The sequence below is a fragment of the Nelusetta ayraudi genome, unplaced genomic scaffold, assembly GCF_046127955.1.
Source record: "Nelusetta ayraudi isolate G7.1 ecotype Tasmania unplaced genomic scaffold, CSIRO-AGI_Nayr_v1 ptg000128l, whole genome shotgun sequence".
In the NCBI taxonomy this organism is placed as follows: domain Eukaryota; kingdom Metazoa; phylum Chordata; class Actinopteri; order Tetraodontiformes; family Monacanthidae; genus Nelusetta; species Nelusetta ayraudi.
In genome coordinates, this window is record NW_027466178.1 from 1,028,743 (window position 1) to 1,049,242 (window position 20,500).

The following is a 20,500-nucleotide window of genomic DNA, read 5'->3' on the forward strand; positions in this document are numbered from 1 at the left end:
TATTTGAACTGTATGACTATTTTTTTTTTCAAGACAAATGCTGTGTCCTTCAAAGAAAAAAGATGCCTTTGTTAATATGTTTAGCCCTTAAAATGGAAACCTGACAGGCTGAGATGAGGTCACCTCAAAGGACCTGCATTTTCTACCAGAACATCATGTTGTCGGTCACTTTGTCTAAGGTTCATGTTTGGCCTAGGGTTAGCCCAAACTGCTAACTGGTTCATCCTTTGTGTTTATTGACAGAGTTTCATTTGTTAGTTTCTGAGGTTTTGAAAACCTCACTAAAGGTACTTTGAGTGTTGTTTTGCAAGACAAAAGGCAAAAAGACAAAGAGTCAAAGTTTGGTTCAGCTTCATTCAAATATACATCTTAACTTCCACACACGCACACACGCACGCACGCACGCGCGCGCACGCACACACACACACACACACACACAGTTTTCCCAATATGTCGTAAACCAACAACAGAAAAGAAAAAAAATTCCCCAGTTTTAAAAAAATAGTGAAAAGTTCTTTGTACACTTTCACATAATACCGGTCGAGCGGGAACCGTGACGTCATAGCGGGCATTCACTCTCTCACACTGGACAGAAGCATCAAAGCTACAGTGGGTGCTTTTTTTTTCTTTCTTTTATACAAAAAAGCTGAATCACAGTACTTGAAACAAAATGGCTCCTATCTTTCCTTCTTTCTCTTTAAATAAATAAAACGGAAGTGACGAAGAAAAAAAAACAAAACAAGAGTTCCTTACAAACTATCGAGCGCACCTGTCGGACTGAGCCCCAGGTGATTTTAAAAACCTCCAGAAAGTGGACTTACAGCAGCTGGATGTGATTCCCCTTCAAAATAAAAGCATGGGGGTGAGTCACCTGTACGGAACCCACCAGCTTTTCCTCTCTTTCTCTCCCTCTCTTACACACGCACACGCACACACACACACACACACACACACACACACACACGCACGCACCTGCTACACCACCATGAGCAACAGAAAAGTGTGGGTTAGTCTTGTTCTCTAAGCAGAGAACCTTCTAAAAGAACCAGCGGGAAAAAGCAGAAGACTCTCTTCTCGTGACGTCACTTTCCGGTGACAGTTGTCCCCAGGCTTTATGTGCTGCTGCTGCCACTGCTGCCACACAGGTAAAAACTATGCTGATGTTGTGTTGTGGTGGCGAGACAGGCAGGTGGCACCACCAAGAGGCAGAGCGGGGCACAGCACAGAGGAGAAGCACTCAAAGGCCTTTTTTTTTTCTTCTACATCTTCTTCGAGAGGGACAGAGGAGGAAACTACGAGGAGAGACACGAACGAAAAGAACTGAAGTTCTCCCAGAATTCATTGTGGCTGGTAGTGGGAGGAGGGGGTCCACAGAGAGAGAGGCAACAGGAGGTCACTAAGAGGAGGGGTGGAGGGGGAAGGCGAGCAGCAATTTGACTGGTTTAGTCCAGGGGTGGGCAAACTATGGCCCTGGGGCCATATGTGGCCTGTTTTAGCTTTTTAATCCAGCCTGCTGAACTTGAAGAAATGATATTAATAGTCAGTCAGTCATAAAATAGCTGCATTTCATCCACATTTTCAGTGTTTTCAGATTCACTGATTTTGTTGCAACTTTGCTTTGGTTCATTTTCAATTGACATTAAAGCAACGTGTTTTTCTACATATCCCATGATGTGTTTTTCCTCCTATGCAGTGGCTCACCAAAACACTCCATCCATCTGCTGCTGCTCCGGCTCCTCTGTCACATTTTACAACCCAATGTGGCCCCACAAGTCAAACAGTTTGCTCACCCCTGGTTTAGTCTCTCATCATCTACTTTGCTTTTTGTTTTCTCATTTTTGTTTCCATTTTTTTTTTTTTTTTGTTGGTTTTTTTGTGTTTTTCTTTTTGCTTGTTTTGTTTCTCCCCAGATGAGGAGCTTCAGAATTTCTTGGGACCCCAGGCGGAGGCTTGTTTCAGGGTCACGCCCGTCCCAAAGGTGGGGAAATCCTCTGCACTGCTCATGTCTGGAGCCTGAAACAGACAAAGCACCATCGTCATATCGTGAAGGACCTGAGAAAAGAAACACTTTTATTCCCCTGACAAAACAATAACAATGTTAATTTTAGTACCTTGTTCCCGGCTGCGTTCCAGGGGGCGTCCCGCACCACGAAGCCCTTGGCCGGACCCCCGCTGCTGTCGTCCAGCCCACCTGCTCCACCTGCACCTCCGTAGCGCGACGGAGGCTTCATGTAGGCGGCCAGGGTCTCCGTCTCAGTCACGCTCAGCATCTGACAGTGAGCGACAGTTGGAGTGTTTGAGTTGGACACAGGTTCAGGTGGAGAAAAAGCGAAACGAATGGACTACATGGGTGTAACCGCAGCTCGGCGACTCACGTATTCATCCTCCAGGTTGAGCAGGTGGTCGATGGCGTTGTCCACGGTGTCGGGGAGGCCCGTCACCGTCACCCTGTCGGGCTCGTCAGAACCCGGCTGAGGGAAGCGGATGTCCACCTGGAGACAAGCACGGACCAGAGCGTTGAAAGCTGTTAAAGTTTAAAAGTTGCTACTGCTGCTGCTGCTCTGCTCCAGTGGTGGAGTCTCTCTACGTGATACGCAGCTATACGCCGCACAACTACTAGAAAAGGTCCAGAATGACCGCACAACCACTAGAAAATGTGCAAAGATACAAATCAGTTTCTTGTTTTTTCACACACTGTTCCAATTTTCCCATTTAAAAATGTGATTTCTGATCTGTTTGAGGACTGTGTGTGTGTGTTTGGGGGGGGGGGGATGAGTGTGTGTGTCGTCAGAGTATAGAACCAGAATAAACTAGACTCCACTGCCACTGCTCTGCTCTCTCATCCAAAGGTCGCACCTTGAACTCCTCCATCAGCTTGCGGATGGCTTTCCCTCGTGCTCCGATGATGCGTGCGTGGGTGCGCGGGTCCAAGTGGACGTCCTGGCTCACCATCTCCTGCAGCTCACACACCAGCTGCTGGATGCACTGACGAGCCTCCTCCACCTTCTGCTCATAGCCAGAGATCACTATCAGGTCCTGAAGGAGAAGAGAGAGAGAGAGAGAGAGAGAGAGTCACTCAACTGGAGGTGGGTGGCCAACACACACACACACACACACACACACACACACACACACACACACACACACACACACACAGTAGCAGTACATCAGTACTCCCAGACAGTCTTGGTCTTGAGACTGGTCTCACATGGTCTCAGTCTCAAAACCCCAGACCAGCAGCTCCTCCTGCTGTATCGTCATTAGAATTACATCCCCTTTCTTAAAAACACCCAATTTTTGTTGGTCTTTGCAACCAGCAATTTCAGGTTCATATGTAATGTAATTTATTCATTAAAAAGCCATACGATTAAGGAGCAAGTTAAAATGTCCTACATTTAATATTGTGTGAGAAGATCCAGATAAGAATGTAACTTTTTCAGTAGTAATTTGATAAATGTGATATACGGTGGGTAAAAGCCGTAAGGTCAAAATCACCATTGAACAGCAGTTAAAATGTTTCAAATTTGATTGATTTTCTCCTGAAGCAAGAGGCTGAATCTGCAGTTTCAACCTCACCAGAAGGAGGAGCACTTCACAAATATGATGCTTTTAATCATCGTCAAGGGGCGGTGTCCAGTGGCTGTGACACTGTCTCCTGCTCTTGGTCTGGGTCTCCAGCCTGGCTGGTGTCCTGGTCACAGCAGCAGCCACTCACCTGCTCCTCGTCTCCCTTGTCGGGGAACTGGATGCTGACGTCGTGCTCCTTCCTGATCTGAGAGATGACCGCCCCCTTGCGCCCGATGATCTTGGGATGGAACTTGGGGTCGACGGACATGGTGACCTTGAAGCTGCGGAGAGCCTGTTGGCGGGGAGAGATGGTTGAGCTCTCGGTCGTCCTCACAGTGAAGTGAAGAACCAATGATCTCCTCCCTCACTATGGATGCAGTGGTCCAGCTTTTCCCACGGTTCGGTTTGCATCACGGTCTTTGGGCCACGGTAACGGTAGGCTTTCCATTTCTTATCTATCTTATATATCTACTGTATATAAAACTACTCTGACTAGCAAAGCATTAAGCAGTAATATTGTAGTGTAAAAATAATTAAAAGCACAGATAGGAATAATAATCATCTTTATTTTAGTTTTTTTTTAAATATGCGCCATCAGATCAAATTAAACAAAGCAAAAATTAAATATAATGTTTACGACTATCCAATAAAAAATAGTTAACTAACAGATCAAATTATTGATGACCGCGGGACCCGCGGATCTTCAAAAAGCCGCACCACTAGTCTGCGCTACTGAGTGGATCTACTTACACAACATGTGCCTTTTTTTGGTAAAGTTTTGTGACAGGCCGAAACCGAACAGGGTGAGCAAACTCTTCGGTAAAATACCCAATATTGTTACATCCCTGTTCCTCACCCGGTCCTCCTGCTCAGCCTGCAGCTCCTTGACCCGCTCCAGCAGGCCCACTTTGGCCCGCTCCACGTTGGCCACCAGGCCCGTCACCTTGATCAGGTCCAGCTGCTTCTCCGGCTGCGGCACCCAGATGTTCACCTGCCACACAAACACACCGTCACTGCCGACCTGCGCGCCACAGCTCCACCAGCAGGTGGCGCTGGAGACCTCCTCACCTCGTACTCCTCCATCATCTTCCTGATGCCGCTGCCCTTCTGGCCGATGATGTAGCGATGCAGCTCGTAGGAGACCTCCACGTCCTGGGTGATGGGCACCAACGCCTGAGGGAGCAGCCAGGGGGCGCAGAGTGAGTGTGTAGGAAAGAATAGAATAGAATAGAATAGAATAGAATAGAATAGAATAATAATGGGGAAATTTGCATCATGAGAGTAGGGCTGCAATGATTAGTCGACGTAACAATGACAAATTTTTCAAAATAGGTGGTGAAACTAAAGAAGATAATCGTGACTAATTGACCAATCGGAAAAAATAATTGATAGATTAGTCAACAACAAAAATAATCGTGAGTTGCAAGCCCCACATTACAGCAATGGTATAGTGCAAAAAAGATGGAAAATTATGTGAATGAAATATGAAAAAAGAATAAACAATAAAAAATAAAAATAAAACGTTTTTAGGGTTTAGAAGGATATTTGAAGATATTTGTTTGTGTGTACGTGATGGTGGGGCTGCAGGGTAACGGCGGCCACTCACCAGCAGGGCGGCTTTAGCCACTTCACACTTCTCTGCTCGTCCTGCGATGGTGATGATGTCACACTTCCTGGGGATGAACTCGGCCTCCGGGCTCATCTCACCGTTTTCATGCGACGGAGCCTCCTGACCTGCGATGGTGTTCAAGAGAGAAAATACTTCATTTGAGGCAAGATCTGATTTTTGCTAACAGCGTCAGCGCCACCGCCCCCTGCTGGTCACCTGCGGTGTTGCCGTCGTCCCTCTCAGGGAACTTGATCTGGACCTCGTGCTCCCTGGTGATGAGCTGGATGCGGCAGCCTTTGGGCCCCATGATGGCGCGGTGGTAGCGTTGAGGGACCGCCACCTCCACAGTCACCTGGGACTCCTGGGGACAAAGACAGGTCAAAGGTCACTTCTAACTGTGTGGCAATAGAGATTAAAAGAAGAAGACGACGAAGAAGAAGGATCTTGCAGTGGCCCGGTGCTCACCAGGTCCTCGATGATCTCCTGGATGCGTTTCTTGGCTGCCTCCACGCAGTCCTTGGCTCCCTTCAGCGCCACCCGCTGGCTGTTGGCCCCGGTGCGCGGGAAGCTGACGGCCACGCCGCCGTACTCCTCAGCCAGCTCCCGCAGCACCTGACCCCTCCGGCACACAAAGTGCCGGTGGTGGCGAGGGTCCACCACCATGCTGTCCTCCACCACGTCGTCCTGCAGGGACACTTCCTATGAGTTCCACTTTAAAATCCTTTATTATTGTCAGCATGTAAATATCTTGTTGTTTTCCTTTTATACCCTGCAAACATTTTATTTTTATTGCCTTATTTCTTTTTTTAATTAATATAGTTTTCCATCTCTCTGACACAATACCTTTGCTGTAATTATGCAAATTTGCCCACTGTGGGATTAATAAAGTCCTTCTATTCTATTCTATTCTATTCTATTCTAACTCTAAGTGTGCACTTGGATGGCTGTGTTTCTTCAGGTACCAGGTTCTTGACCAGGTTCTCCAGCTCCTTCTGGGCCTGACGGACCGACTCCTCCTTCCCTACGATGGTGATCAGCTCCTGCTCCGAGTCGTCCGCTGCCGGGAAGATGATCCGGGCCCCCGTCCTATCCCGCACGCGACGGATGTTGGCCCCGCCGCGGCCAATGAGGAACTTGTGGTACTCAGGTTTGGCGTGGAGCTCGGCGGTGAAGTTGTTGACTTGCTAAAAAAAAAAGGAGAGAGGTCTTAGCCACCCGTGTGCTTTTCGTTTTAGCCTCACAGCACCCGCCAGACGTCCTCCCCCCCGCCCACCTTCTCCTCGGCCAGCTGCAGCAGCTGTTTCCTGGCCTTCTCCACCTCGCCAGCCGGACCTCTGATGGTCACTTTGTCGGAGCCGGAGCCCTCCGAGGGGAAGTGGATGTGCACGCCGCCGCAGTCGTCCATGATGGAGCGCACCAGGCAGCCCTTGGAGCCAATCAGAGAGTTGTGCAGCTTGGGGGGGATGGTGACCTCCGTCTCCTTGATGTTGGCCTGGGGGGACGACAGAGGGAGAACTGTTAACGTCCACCCAAGTAAACTTCTTTTTTAAAGGCAGCATGTTGAAAAAGCAGCACTAGACCAGGGGTGGGCAAACTACGGCCCGAGGACCAAATGCGGCCTGTTAAGCTTTTTTAATCCGGCCCACCGAACCTGAAAAAACTGTATTAATAGTCAGTCATAAAATAGCATTTTTTTCAGTGAGTCGTTTCAATACAGAGCTAAACACTGTAAAGCTACATGATATGTTTTCTATAATATCCCATGACATATTTTTTCCTCCTATGAGGTGGGTCACCAAAACCCTCCATCCATCTGCTGCTCCTCCAGCCCCTCTATTACCCAAACTGGAAACAAAATATGCTCTCTTCAGGAGCTTTATGGAGTTTTATTTTCTGATAGATAATCCTGTGAGGCTGTTTCACTGCACTGAAGGATGAATGAGGAAGGGTTAAAGGTAGAAGGCTGAGTCAGGGTAAAAGTGCGCGGCTGTTAATAAGGAATCTCCTCCAATCAGAAGGCTGCGGCGGAGACACCGAGATGTTGCTCACCAGTTCCCTCTGGATGGCGAGGATTCGCTCTCTGGCCGCCTCACAGTTGATTTTCTTGCCTGTGATGACGATCATCTCCGAGTTGCTGTTCTCCGTAGGAAGATCAATCTTGGTGTTGGTCTCCTCTCGGATCTGCTCACACGCAGAAGTTCTATCAAGTTCTGCTTTTTTTTTTCCCGAACAAAAGGTAGCAACGATGTTTTCCAATCTGCCGTCTCGCTCTCACCTTCTTAATGTTGGCGCCGCCCTTGCCGATGATGTTCTTGTGGAACTGCTTGAAGATGGGCACGGAGAGCGAGAAGCTGCTCTCAATCTGCAGGAAGGGCGACAAAGCTGCATCAGCGTCGGCAGGACAGAGAAGGTGGCGATCAGAAGCCGGAGAGACGGCGGCTCATACCAGGTCCGCGATGATTTTCTGGAGGAACTTGGCGCATTTCTCCACCTCGTTCTTGGGTCCCCTCAGCTGGACGATGTCGCTCTTCTGCGCCGGGTCGGGGAAGTTAATAATCACCTGAAGAATAGACAATAATCCTTGAGATAAAGCACTGGATGAAAAGAGAAGCGCAGACAGGATCAGGAGGAAGGTCACCTCTGGAAACTTGTCCCGAACTTCTTTGATCTTCTCCCCCTTCTGTCCGATGATTGTGCGATGGAACTTCTGCTCCACGATGAGGTCTTTAGTGCGCTCGTTTTCCTGGCGGCCGAATCGACAGCGACTGTCAGACGGTGTTTTTTTTTTGTGTCCACAAAACACTTGTGAACTTGGTGGCCGTGCTCACCATTCTCTGGACCATTTCGATGAGCTCTCTGCGTGCCAGCTGGACTCCTTTAGGGTCGCCCTCGATCCTCACCAGCCCGCTGCGCTCCGAGTCCTGGGGGATTCGCACCGACACCTTGTACTGCTCCTTGATCCGGTTGACTGATCAGCAGCAGAAGGGAAACACACATTCAGTTATTTCATTTTTTGGAATTGGTAGAAGTAGGACTCGTAATATAAGCTTGGCCACATTCGACTACCATTATAGACCGTTTGAAGGGACTATTTCTGTAATGAAGTGAATGTGACTGTTTGCTGTCAATCATTATGTGTACTCACTGTTTGCACCATTCTTCCCAATCAGGTGTCTGTGGAAACGCTGGTCTATGATGACCTCAGTGTAGTCCATCCTGACGAGCTGCACATGGGACGGAAGGATTTCAGATTAACAACCGAATGAATGAAGACAGTCAATGAACAAAAGGAAAGAATGAAGACAATAAAATCAAATCAAATCAGAAGAAAATGAAGGATTCAATCAGAGGTGCTTACACACCGGGCAACCGCAAAATTCGACAGAAGCGAGGAAAAAAAATTTTTCCGCTCTGTGGAAAATCGCTGCCGGTGTGTAAGGACCTTAAAGAGCCCAAAGCTTTAACTTTGAAACTCTTCTGCCCTGCTGGAACAAAGCGGAATGTGTTTGTGTTCTACTGTTCACTGTGAAAAGTGAGATTCTCCAACGACTGCTCTTCTCACCAGATCCTTGATGATCTCCTGGATCTGAGCCTGCGCCTGCTCCACCTCCTCCGTCGGGCCCTCCAGACTGATGCGCTCCTCCCCGTCAGTAAACTCTATGTGAACCTGTCATACATACAAATACACACACACACACATCCATAGAAAAATCAGCTCAGCTAATTGGAGAAGCACCCTCTGTCACGCCACCTTCACTTGTCAGGTTTTCCTTTTCCTACGATTCTCTCTCTCACACACACACACACACACACACACACACACACACACACACACACACACACACTAGTCGGCCCTCCATCCCGCTGTGTGAAGAGGAAGAATTGCAGTTGTGGTCTCCTCACCCGCGGCAGCTGCTGTGTGATCCGCCCGATGTTCTGCCCCTTCTTCCCTATGATGAAGCGATGGAGCCACGCCGGGGCAGTGACCTCCACCACCATCACGCTTTTTGCCTGCGCGGTGAGCAAATGTGAAACAGAAAAGGACAGAAAACAGACTGAAAACTGAGTTTAACTTCACAAATGGCCAAATAGGACACATCCCTTTTATAAGACACCGCAATAGCCATATTAAATTGTAACATTTACTTCCTGCAGATGAGGCCACAAGTCACCGCAGTTAACGCATAAATAAAAGAGTAAAATAAAATAAAATAAAAGAACAACAGACCTAATCTCTCACTTAAATGTAATTTTAGTTCTCTTGGCCCAAGCTTTCTCTAAATATATTATATATATAAAGGGTGAATACCTTTGTAGTTAAAAAAAAAAAACATTTCAGTCTGTCTGCATCATTCAGCCACATCAAATCAACAGTTTTTTGTTTTTCTGAGTTACAATAAAAACGGACACGAACGAAACATGGAAATGGCTCTGTGGATTACGTAGCGAGTCACCAATGCAACGTTCCCGTACCCAGCCCCTCAGTGGCTTCGCCTTTTCCTTCCCCAGTCACTATACTGTACGTATCTCAAAGAAGTTGCCATGGTGTTTTCACCAAAGCCAGTCTTACTTTGGCGTAGACCTGCGTGAGTGCCGGGCCCAGCTTGTCCGGCTCCCCGCGGAGGATGATGGTCTCCGAGCCGGAGTCCAGCTGGGGCATCTCCACCGAGACCCCAGTGGTTTCAAGGATCTCCTGCAAGGTGTTGCCCTTTGGCCCGATGATGTATTTGTGCTGTGACTTCTTCACCTCCACGGAAATGGTGGTGGTCTTCCTCTTCTGTGGGTCGTGGACGGCGGAGTTAAAGAGTGGGGAAGAGGAGTGACGGACAGGAAACGGGAGAGGGGAGTCGGCATGAGTGAGACGAGCGGCAGATCTGAGCCACTGACAGCCAAACAAAAAGGAGGAAATATATTTGTTGTGCTCCGTGTATTCGAGCACTCAATGACATTAGCATTCTCATCCTGTTCTCCGGCAAAATCCAATTTTCTTGCCGCATTATCTCCGGTTGGCCCATCCTCAGTGTTCATCTGACACACACACACTTCCTCTGCACATTTCAGCCATCTATCCCTGACAATGTCTTAAAAAGTATTTTTCTGCGGTTGAAAATAAGACAAATGTTGGGCTCAGCCTACAGAGTCATGTATCCGTGAGCCAAAAACTTTGTGAGCTTGGCACGAACCAAGCAAACAATTTTTTTTTCTTGTTGGTGCTGAAACAGGGAAGTGAGAGCGAACCAGCGGAACGCACCTTGTCGTCGTAGATGGCTCGGATGCGGCTGAGGGCCAGAGCGACGGCCTCCTTCTCCCCCGTGATGACAATCTCGTCCTTGGGCAGGCTGGGCGGCGGGATGCTGATGCGAGCGCCCGTCTCCTGGCTCAGCTCCTGCACCAGCCTGTTGTGGGCGCCGGCGATGAAGGGGTGAAAGACCTTCTCCAGGCTGAGACGCTCCACCGCACGCTTGTCCTGCAGACGGAGAAGCAGAGCGTGAGAACAGCCGTGGTTACCGCCCGGCGGAAGAGAAAACCTCCGTCCTGGTGCTCGACCTGCTCGGCAGAAATCAGGAGGATCTCGTGGCGAGCCTTCTCGATGCCCTCCTTGGTGCCGGTGATGCGGATGTTGACGCTGGGGTCGTCGGGCCGGGGGATGGCGATCTTGGTGGCGGTCTTGAGCTCCAGCTCCTGCAGCTTCTCGCCGTTCTTGCCAATGACAAAGCGGTGGTGCTCCTTGGGGATGGCCACTGTGGCTGAAGCCTGCAGGAGGTGGAGGACGCAAGAATACCACACTGTCAAGCAGTGGCGGCCCGCTGTGCATTTCACGCCGAGGCCATCAGTGGCTTAGTCATGTTTAGTCCAGCCTAAATTAATACACCTCATAATATCCTAATATGACACTACGGCTTTATAATCCATACAAAATAACAGCGTTCAGTCTCAGAGGCTCTCAGATTCTTATCCAATCATAGGACACGCCTACATGTCAACTTAAAGCCAGCTAGCTGGTCTTGGTATAGCAGACTCAAGATCTGATTGGCTGTCACAACAGCGGTGTGTTCACTGACAGTGGACAGGAGCCTGCTATGTTGATCCTGGAGGTCTCAGGCAGATTTCACAGAACCTGACAACACAAGCTAGCTGAAATATGATAGGATGAAAACTCTAGTATAATACACGACCAAGGAAGCAGTGCCACCCAGTGGATGTTACATAATGTGAATAGAACAGACCATATACTTTTCTCAGTATGGTGAGGCCAGCAGAGAAGAACTCGCTGGTCATGACGGACCACCACTACATTCTTACTTATTACTACTTATTACTTTGATGGAGAGGTCAGAAAACTTTTGCTGCTTCATAACAACAAGCGTGACTTTACCTGCGTTTGCAGACGAGCTACAATCTCCTTGCGAGCCTTCATGACAGAGTCCAGTTTGCCAGTCACCATGATGGACAGGCCCTGGTCTTTGGCCAGGGACAGCTCGATGTGGGCTCCCGTCCGCTGCATGATGTCCAGACACACTTTGGCCTCCTCCCCCTCGCCAAACTGGCTGTTGTCCTTGTAGCGACGCTCCTCCAGGGGCACGTGGAAGACCTACGCAGCAGGTACATGAGAGAGAGTGAGTGAAAAAGGAAAATAAAAGCGATATTTCAAAACTTTGGACAAAGCACAATTGCGATTTGCAGGTGTTTCCATTGAATGGTAAGAAGCACATAAGCAGTAATTCTTGTAAAAATGTGCTTTTGTTTGTTTACGTTTGTTTGCTGTCAGGAATGGATGTTATATTTTCTCTTTGACTACTCGTAAAAAATATTCTGTCTCCTCCTCCGTCCAAACATAACGTGTCATTTTCACTTGAAGTGAACTGGTCACGTGACCCCGTACGTCACGTCCGGTGATGTGTAAATGCGAAAAATCTACATCAATCTACAATCTACATCTATTCTAGTGTGTGCGGAGTGTATGGATGTGGATGATGAGACCAACCCTCCCCACGCCCCCCCCCCCTGCCTGGTGAGGTGAAGGCCCAGCTGTAGTGTTGGTGTTCACAGCTGGTCACACAGCAGCGTGGGGACGGTGTCTGTGTCTGACCTGGGTGATGACGGACGCTTTGATGGGCCTGATCTTGCTCCCCCATGCCGACGCCTGCTCTGCCGCCTTCTCCCCTGGCGCCCCCTTCTCCGGCAGCGGAGGGAAGGCCTCCAGGTAGGTGGGGATGTAGGCTTCATCTTCTGGGACGCAGCCTGTCGGCCCCCCCAGAGACGGACGTGAATAAGGTGGGGAGAAGAAAACAGGTTGCAAACAAGGGCAGATGAGAGAGAGGGACGAAAACAAGCAGAGAGACGTAAAGTGATGAATGTCTGTAGGAAGAAGGTGTTGAGGTCGAGCAGGAAGTCGGTACCAGCAGCGTTGTTACCTGTTATTTCTTGGTCCTTGAGGCCACTGCGATGCTCCGCAAAGCTCTCCGGGGTCAACACTGCCACTGAGCTCATAGTTCTTGTTCCGCCGATCCGCTGGAACACAGCACAGAGGAGTTGTCGACAACAGGTGAAATGTTAGGAGGAAACAGCCGTCGAGATTTGCCTCACAGCACAGATTTGAAAAACGTTGAAGCTGAACGATTTAACAAGCAAGAGACAGGAGTTTCTCTCGCGCTTGATCTTCTTCTGTCCCTGGATTACAGCTGCGTGTATTCTCGAGGTTCACTTTCTATCGGCCCCAGAAGACGAGGGCGCTCTCTGTGGCATCGCTACGCTGCACCAAAGCCGCACCTGAGGTGCTCCAATTAACACTTTACAAGCCTCAAACAAACATGTGGTGCCACAACGCCATAGGGGACGGGGTTATTGTGAGTCGAACTCAGAGAGTTTAAAAATATCCAGTCTAAAAGCAACAAGCTCCTCACTGACGTACCCTCAGACTGCAGCGCGCTTTTTCACCAACACAGCAGCGGTGCTGTGATTAAATGGAGGGAACTACATCTTTTAATAGCCACTATTTGCTGATGCAGCAAGAAAGAAATGCGAAAGATTAAAAAAAAAAAATTAAAATACATATTTAAAAACATACTTTTACAACGTCTCCACAGAGATTTTACTGTGATTTACAGTTGATGTTAGAAAGTGGCTTTTCTCTCTGATTTACAGCTAAAGGAATCACTTCAGAAAGCAATATTGCTAACCCTAACCCTGCGTTTCACAATGAATCTTTCAAACAGAAGAGACCAAGAGAAGCGACAGTGATTACCCGGCATTAACAAGGAAGAACAGTAAAAGTAGGATCAAAGTGAGGGATCTGATAAAGGAGGAGGTCCTTTCCAAAGTCTCACCTGCAAAAGGTCAATTGCCAGAAAGTCCGTCCAGTTAGTAGCTACCGAGGGCACTTCAGTGTGACTGTGTCTTTCAGCTCCTGGGTGCACAAGAAGAGTCAGTTAAAACACCAACACACACACACACACACACACACACACACACACACACACACACACACACACAGCCTGAGAGCAAAAACTGCATATTGTTGTAACGTTCTGCAGCAGGGAGGCTGCTTTGGAACTCCCACACTGGACTGCACCGTGAACTTTACACTGTCTGGACGTGATTCATAGCCGTCCTAATGTCCTCTCCCTCCACACAGCCCCTCAGCCATCATGGTTTGCAAAGTGATTGACAGCCTCCCTGGGTTGATAATAAGCCCACAATAAAGTTAAAGTCCCAGTGATTGTCACATCCCTAAGGATGTGACTTTTGTCCTCCACATTTGACCCATCATCCCCTGAGGGAGTGGTGGGCAGCAGCGGTGCCAAGCCCAGAAATCATTGGGTGATCTCAACCCACAATTCCAATCCTGAATACTGAGTGCCAAGCAGGAAGGCAATGGGTACCAATTTTACAGTTTTTAGTATGATCCGGCTGGGGATCGAACCCATAACCTATCCGTCTCAGCGTGGACACTCTACCACTAGACCACTGAGCTGGGTTTGTAGTGGAAAGCAACTAAAAGATATATGGCTTAGAGAAAGAAAGTATAAATTAGAAAATTTCACCGCTGTGGGACAATAAAGACTCAACTTATCTGAGTCAATGATGATTCTGAAGCCATGCTTTAGATTGTTGTTGTTGTTGTTGTTGTTGTTGTTGGAGGGTGATGCTGTGAAGGTTTAAAATTTGGAAATTATATGGAATTTCTGCACTAAACTGACTGAAAGGTGGGGAAAATAGTGAGAAAAAAAATTCACACAACCTTTTTTGCTGGTATAGGGAAGTAAACTTGGTACATTTACTTCCCCCAACAACAACAACAACAACAACAACAACAATAATAATAATAATAATAATAATAATAATAATAATATTATTATTATTATTATTATTATTATTATTATTATTATTATTATTATTATTATTATAAATCTGACAGCATTATTTATTTTCTATTTCGGAAATGAATTGCTCAAAAAATGCCCACGGCGACAATCTCAGTTTAAAAGTAATAGTCAAGTAATTTCAGTGTGATCTTGCATTTTCTTTTAGCAAATAACAATTAAAAATCAAATATCAAAATAATTTAACACCCGTTTTCCGTCAAAAAGTGGCATTTCTAAGGCGATATCGTCGTTTGCAGACGATAGACTCCCATCGTGGCTCGTCGCTTGCTGTTAATTACAATGTCTGTTGGCTTATAATAACGACCCGAAACGGTAGTGAGAGGAGAGCCGCACACAACACATAATATGATCGATAGATCACCGTGGAAGTGAATATTATTTGCGGATTGTGGGAATTCTGGATGTCGCTAGCTGGAGGTCTCGGCTCTTCACATCATCATCATCATCATCATCATCATCATCATCATCATCATCATCACCACCAGTCGATCAACCGACCGACCATCAATCGCTGGCTCGGAGATGCGCTGCACGCTCGCTCCCGTTAGCTTAGCCCAGGCATGGGCAAACTACGGCCCGGGGGCCATATGCGGCCCGTTAAGCTTTTTAATCCGACCCGCCGATCGTGAAGGAATTACATTAATAGTCAGTCAGTCTTAAAAAAAAAAAAATAGACGTGTTTCATCCATGTTTTCAGTGTTTTCAGAGTCATTTCAAGAGAGAACCAAATACCGTAAAGCTACATGATATGTTTTCTACATAATATTCCATGAAATATTTTCTCCTCCAATGAGGTGGGTCAACAAAACACTCCATCCATCTGCTGCTGCTCCAGCCACATTTTACAACCCATTGTGACCGCACCAGTCAAACAGTTTGCCCACCACCACCACCACCACCACCTGGTTGAGAGGATTTGATCATATCATGCTGCTGGAACAAACGCTGTACGATTCAAACAATAAGCGCACTGCACTGTCCTGCAAGGCGAAGATACGTCTGCGTGCACCGAGCTGGATGATGAGGATGAGGATGATGATGATGATGGTGATGATGATAATGATGATGATGCTGATGATGCTGATGATGATGATGATGATGATGATTAGATACAGGGACTTTCCGATAATTCGCTGGATTAAAAAAAAAAAAGAAGAAGAAGGAAGGAAGGAAGGAAAGAGAGAAAGAGAGAGAGGGGGGATGCAGGCGGACAGAGCAGCATCCCCAGCAGCTCGCTAGCTCTGGGGGCTAGGCTAACCCTGCTAACCCCAGCTGCTCTACTGATACCAGTCAATGAGATAGAGTCGAACTACCAGCACTACTAATTCATGAGAGACGAGCACATTTAGAGTTCAATCAAATGTGATCGGAAGTTGGAAATATGTACTATGAGAATCATATCCTACCTTTCCGCCAGAGAATATACGGCAGGCTGCCTGTGTGACAGGTGATGGTGTAAACACTGATGTGATTGGCCGAGGAGCATTTCCTCCGCCGGCGGAGCGACACGAGCATGCGCTGCGACCCGTCGACTGGAGAGGAAATGCCGCAGTATCTTTGCGCAACAGGAGCATCCTGGTTAAATAGAGCGCCAGTCGTTCTCACCTCTCTGCACTCACTCGCTCCTCTGCCTGGTTCGTCGTCACGTCACGGTGATCTGGCAAACATGTTGCAAATATTTGGGTCAGTGAGTGGAACAACTCCTACCTTCATGGTTGTCTTGATCTTTCAGCACACTAACCGGGTCTACTTCTCATTCATAATGGTGTGTGTCCTCAGAAGCCATGCACCGGAATTATACAACTTTTAAAATTAAATGATCGCAGTGACACAGGGAGAAAAAACAAACAAACAAACAGAGCAAACCCCATGATATGACGTCAGAACATCAGTAAGGCTCTAACTCTAAGGGTAGCCTGAAGACGCTATGAAAATAATAACTAATGTTTAAGTTTAATGAAGTTAGCTATAAATATCACATTTTAATGTTTTGAATATTTTTTGTAATTTAAAAATGGCTGAGTTGAAAGATTGTGGTACTTAGAAATACAAGGTCAAAAAAAAAATTGTACGATAAAAATGCACTTCCATACTATACCGCCAGATGGCAGAAAACACAAAGGGTTGGTAATGATGGCGAGTTGGACGGGGCGATGGAGGATGTCGGTCTGTACACCTGTTTGGGGCGTGTTATATAGACATTCCATAGTTGATCATGTTGTTGTGTTTGATAATCCCAAAAGATTAGGTTTGATCATTTGGCTTTGAATTGTCACTTCATTAAATGGTAACATTAACACACAAAGATATCTCATGGCAGAGAAAAAACATGTTAAAGAAGGTGAAGACATTTGTGATTTGAGATAGTCTGCAGGATTGTGGCACACTACAGATGTATTTTTAGAGATTGCAGAGTCGTTTTGTTTGTTTTTTTTTGTTTTTTTTTCAATGTTCCGGGCAAGCAACGTGCCAAAGATATGTATAACGCGTGGAAATAGTTATTCTATTCATATATATATATATATATTAAAAAGTGTATTGAACGTGTATGCAACACATCCGTTTTTTTTTTAAGATCTTATTTTGAAATACAGTACCGGAATCAGTTTGCATTACGTCAGTGCCTTGCTGCGTCTCTAGGGGGGATGGTTCCTCTGCCAGCACCGTCCGCTCCTCTCACTCCAGCAGCGGCTAACAAAGAGAGAGACAACCGCGGGAGGAGGAGGATGGCTGCTCACACAACCAGCCCATCGCAAACAATAAGAAACTGAAGCGGCTCGTTTTTTATGGCGTGGACATTTGTTTTAATACTTCCTTCTGTGACGTTTCGGCTCTTGAAGCGCTACGAGTTTTAAGAAACATTCTCGCACGTCAATGTACCGCAGTTGAGACCCGAGGCGATTTAACCTGAAAATCGCAGTTTTCACGCCAAAAAAGCTGCCAAAGCTTGAGCCCGATGACAACAGCGGAAGGGACGAACATGTGTGAATAATAACGGTAAGCTTTCATTTGTTTTCATCTGGCTATTTGTTCACATTTAAGTGGAAGCTAAGGCGGTTGGGTTTGATTTGGAGGTGGAGCTCGGAAGCACCTGTTCGTCTGAGGTAAAGCTCCTCTTAATTAGCATTTCGCCAACGTTTTGGACGTTGTTCTGTCCAAAATCATTGATCAACTCTGTTGTGTACTGTTCGACATATTCTAGTTAAACATTTTTACTTTTTTTTTTTTTTTTTTTTTTTTTTTTAAACACCAATTTCTCAACGCAGAGATCGCCACAGTTTGCTTTTAAAAATCTGAATTATATGAATTATAACTTTAATTTGAAATGTATTCATTGGACTGCTTTTTTTTTTTTTTTTTTTTTTTTTTTTTAAACATTGTTATTCATATTCGTTTTTGTAATGTGTTTTCTTGTTGCCAATATTTTTTGGAAAAAAAAGACCAGTTCCACAGATGTCAAGAGCTTCATATGCTCTCGTAATTATAATTGATCAGATTAGTAATCTTAGTTTCAGGCAGGAATCCGCGTTACAGGCAAATCCTAACTCCATGCAGTTGAAGTGACTCCTGCTCTTTGCATTTGCAGCAGTGTGTGCATGTGTGTGTTTTTCTCTCTGACACACCTTTTCCGTCCTGTCTTCCTGTACAACGTGGAGAAGGATTCACTTGGCACCAATGGCAGCTCTCTGAAAGCCTCCCCCCTTTGCCCATTTTATACACACAAACACACACTTACTGAGCCATGAGTCTCCAGAACAGATGGTACACTGGAGTGACACACTGACACACACACGTAGACACACACTGCATGAATGGACAGCCTCTTTAGCCACTTTACTATTGTTCTGAAGTGGCTGTGGTGGAAGAGATCACACCAGGCCTGTCGTGTATCACATCCTGTACACTCACTGGGTTTACTGGCCCACTGACCCAGCCTGACTGTGCGCTTGTACATGCGTGTGTGCGCAATGTATTGGGGTCCAGCAGACTGAAGGAATTGACCATTGAACTAACCAGGTCAATAGCGTAAAAGGGAGACAAAGACTAGTAAAGTCAGGTGGGGGAGCTGATTGTCTTGAGTCTTGGGTGTTTCTGTGTGTGTACGTCGACACACCACAAGAGTGTCGACCCAGCTGTCGAGAAGAGTGAACACGCCCCTCATTTGCAGGGTTTGAATGTCACTTCCTGAACCGAGATAGTGACCACAGGGCTTAAACTGAGCGCTGCACAGAGCAGTGTGGAACTCGCACGCGTTGTGGGAGTGATGTCATCGTCGTATGAATGTTGGATGAGAACCGTGTAAGTTGAAAATCAGGACAACCGAATCAGAGACCGAAGGTCTAAAAAAAAAGGAAAGCAGGGCCGAGGGGGACATCTAGCAAGGTAATGCTGTTTCTTGCTATTTAATTTGAAGTGATGCGTTTAATTTGGAATCGGGTTTCGGCCCTTTTTCTTCTCGGGACTGAAACGAGACACCGCGAGTGTCTCCTTATTTTTGTACGCTCACAGACTGTGTCTTGTGCACAGCACCTGAACTGGTCAGACAAGCTGATGCGGTTTCTCTGCAACAAATAGCTGCTGCTCTGTTGACTTTCGTGACCCATATGAGGGTTTAAAAACATGCTCTCGAGTAAGGAGCTTTTTTTTTTTTTGTCATGTGTTCTGTTTATAGCGATAAAGATTCGAGAACCACAGGTAGTTTTTGCTAAAAAAAAATTTCAATCAAAAAACAAGACCCTCCAAACCGCTGCAATCTATATTTCATAGAATGAAAAGTAAAGAAAGACTTTCGAGACATATTTTTCTTTTCAAACTGCAAATCTGTCAGTCAACTGTTAAAAAAAACAGGTTGTATATTACATAAACGATGATTACCAAGTGGACAAGGGGTCATTCATTCAAACATCAGGTGTTCAGACCAAGTGTAAGTATATCAGCAAAGTGCAAAGTCTTGTCTGGATGCGTCTCAAAGTTCTTTGCCCAATCAAAAGCGAAACCTTCAGATCAGAGTCACAGGCAGCAGAAACACCACTGCCCTGTGTGTATGTGTGTGCGTGCGTGCGTGTCTGTGTGCGTGTGTGAGAGCTCTCTGTGACTCATGTCATGCGGAGCCCTGCTTGGCTTTGTGGCGTTGCCTCAGCTGTCGCACTCACATCTGAAGAATCTGCATATGGTTTCTCAGAATAGAAAAATAGACTTTTTATTCATTGATCTATTTATGGAGCTCAGCCTGAAAGATCGGCCACGTCGGAGCTTTCTACAGAAAGACCAAGAGTCCTGTGATTTTTTTGTTGTGATTACACCGACTGTGGCTCAGTTGTTAGTATACGACTCTGAAGAGGTTTGTATAAGACGTATTGCAGGAATCTGGGACTTGTTTAGAAAGATCTTGAAGCTTCAGCTCGCATGTTGAGAGTGGGCAGGGCGGAGGCTCTGAAAATATGAAGGAGTATTGACACAGTGGTTGGTTAGTTATTCATTAAGTTATGCTACTTGCAGTAATACCTGCTTAATATAGCAGTTACAACTAGATGTAATATTTGTGTTAAGGTGTATATTTGCGCCTTTTCTCCTTCACCCACAAGCGTGAACCAAGATTCAAGACGATATTCCACGTCCAAATTCTGTTTTTGTTTTTTTTGTTTTTTTTGTTGTTTTTTTTTTGCTTTTTGCTTCCAGAAATGTCAATAAAAAATGTTTACAGTGACATCAATGGCAAAATCAGCCGTCTGCTGTTGGACAGTTTTCATTACGTCGAAGGAGAAAAGAGCCTGGATGTTGTTTCTCTGTTTTTCCATTCATGTCAAGGATCCTTAACATGAATGTGCTTATTACAGGGCAAAGTTCATATACCTCTCAGGGATTTAGAGCAAGAGTTCAAAGTCTGGCGTTTGAATTACAGTTTTATGAAAATGCCCCCTCAAAATAATCCGACCTG

At 46.4% G+C, this 20,500-nt stretch overlaps 1 protein-coding gene across 1 annotated transcript; it reads right to left on the minus strand.

The window, feature by feature from the left end:
* Positions 1-334: 334 nt before the first annotated feature.
* Positions 335-16,090, minus strand: hdlbpb (high density lipoprotein binding protein b). The gene is made up of 28 exons (XM_076050691.1): positions 15,969-16,090; positions 13,504-13,583; positions 12,592-12,688; positions 12,267-12,418; positions 11,553-11,768; positions 10,724-10,930; positions 10,428-10,643; positions 9,747-9,953; positions 9,080-9,187; positions 8,739-8,843; positions 8,322-8,400; positions 8,005-8,144; positions 7,815-7,919; positions 7,623-7,736; positions 7,452-7,538; positions 7,226-7,357; positions 6,450-6,668; positions 6,139-6,360; positions 5,642-5,860; positions 5,393-5,537; positions 5,174-5,301; positions 4,636-4,740; positions 4,424-4,558; positions 3,716-3,859; positions 2,857-3,036; positions 2,376-2,492; positions 2,112-2,270; positions 335-2,013 (listed from the first exon to the last, which is right to left on the minus strand). Exons 1-28 carry the CDS (start codon positions 16,075-16,077, stop codon positions 1,921-1,923), a joined length of 4,020 nt encoding a protein of 1,339 aa, XP_075906806.1. The 5' UTR covers positions 16,078-16,090; the 3' UTR covers positions 335-1,920.
* Between the last annotated feature and the right edge of the window lie 4,410 nt (positions 16,091-20,500).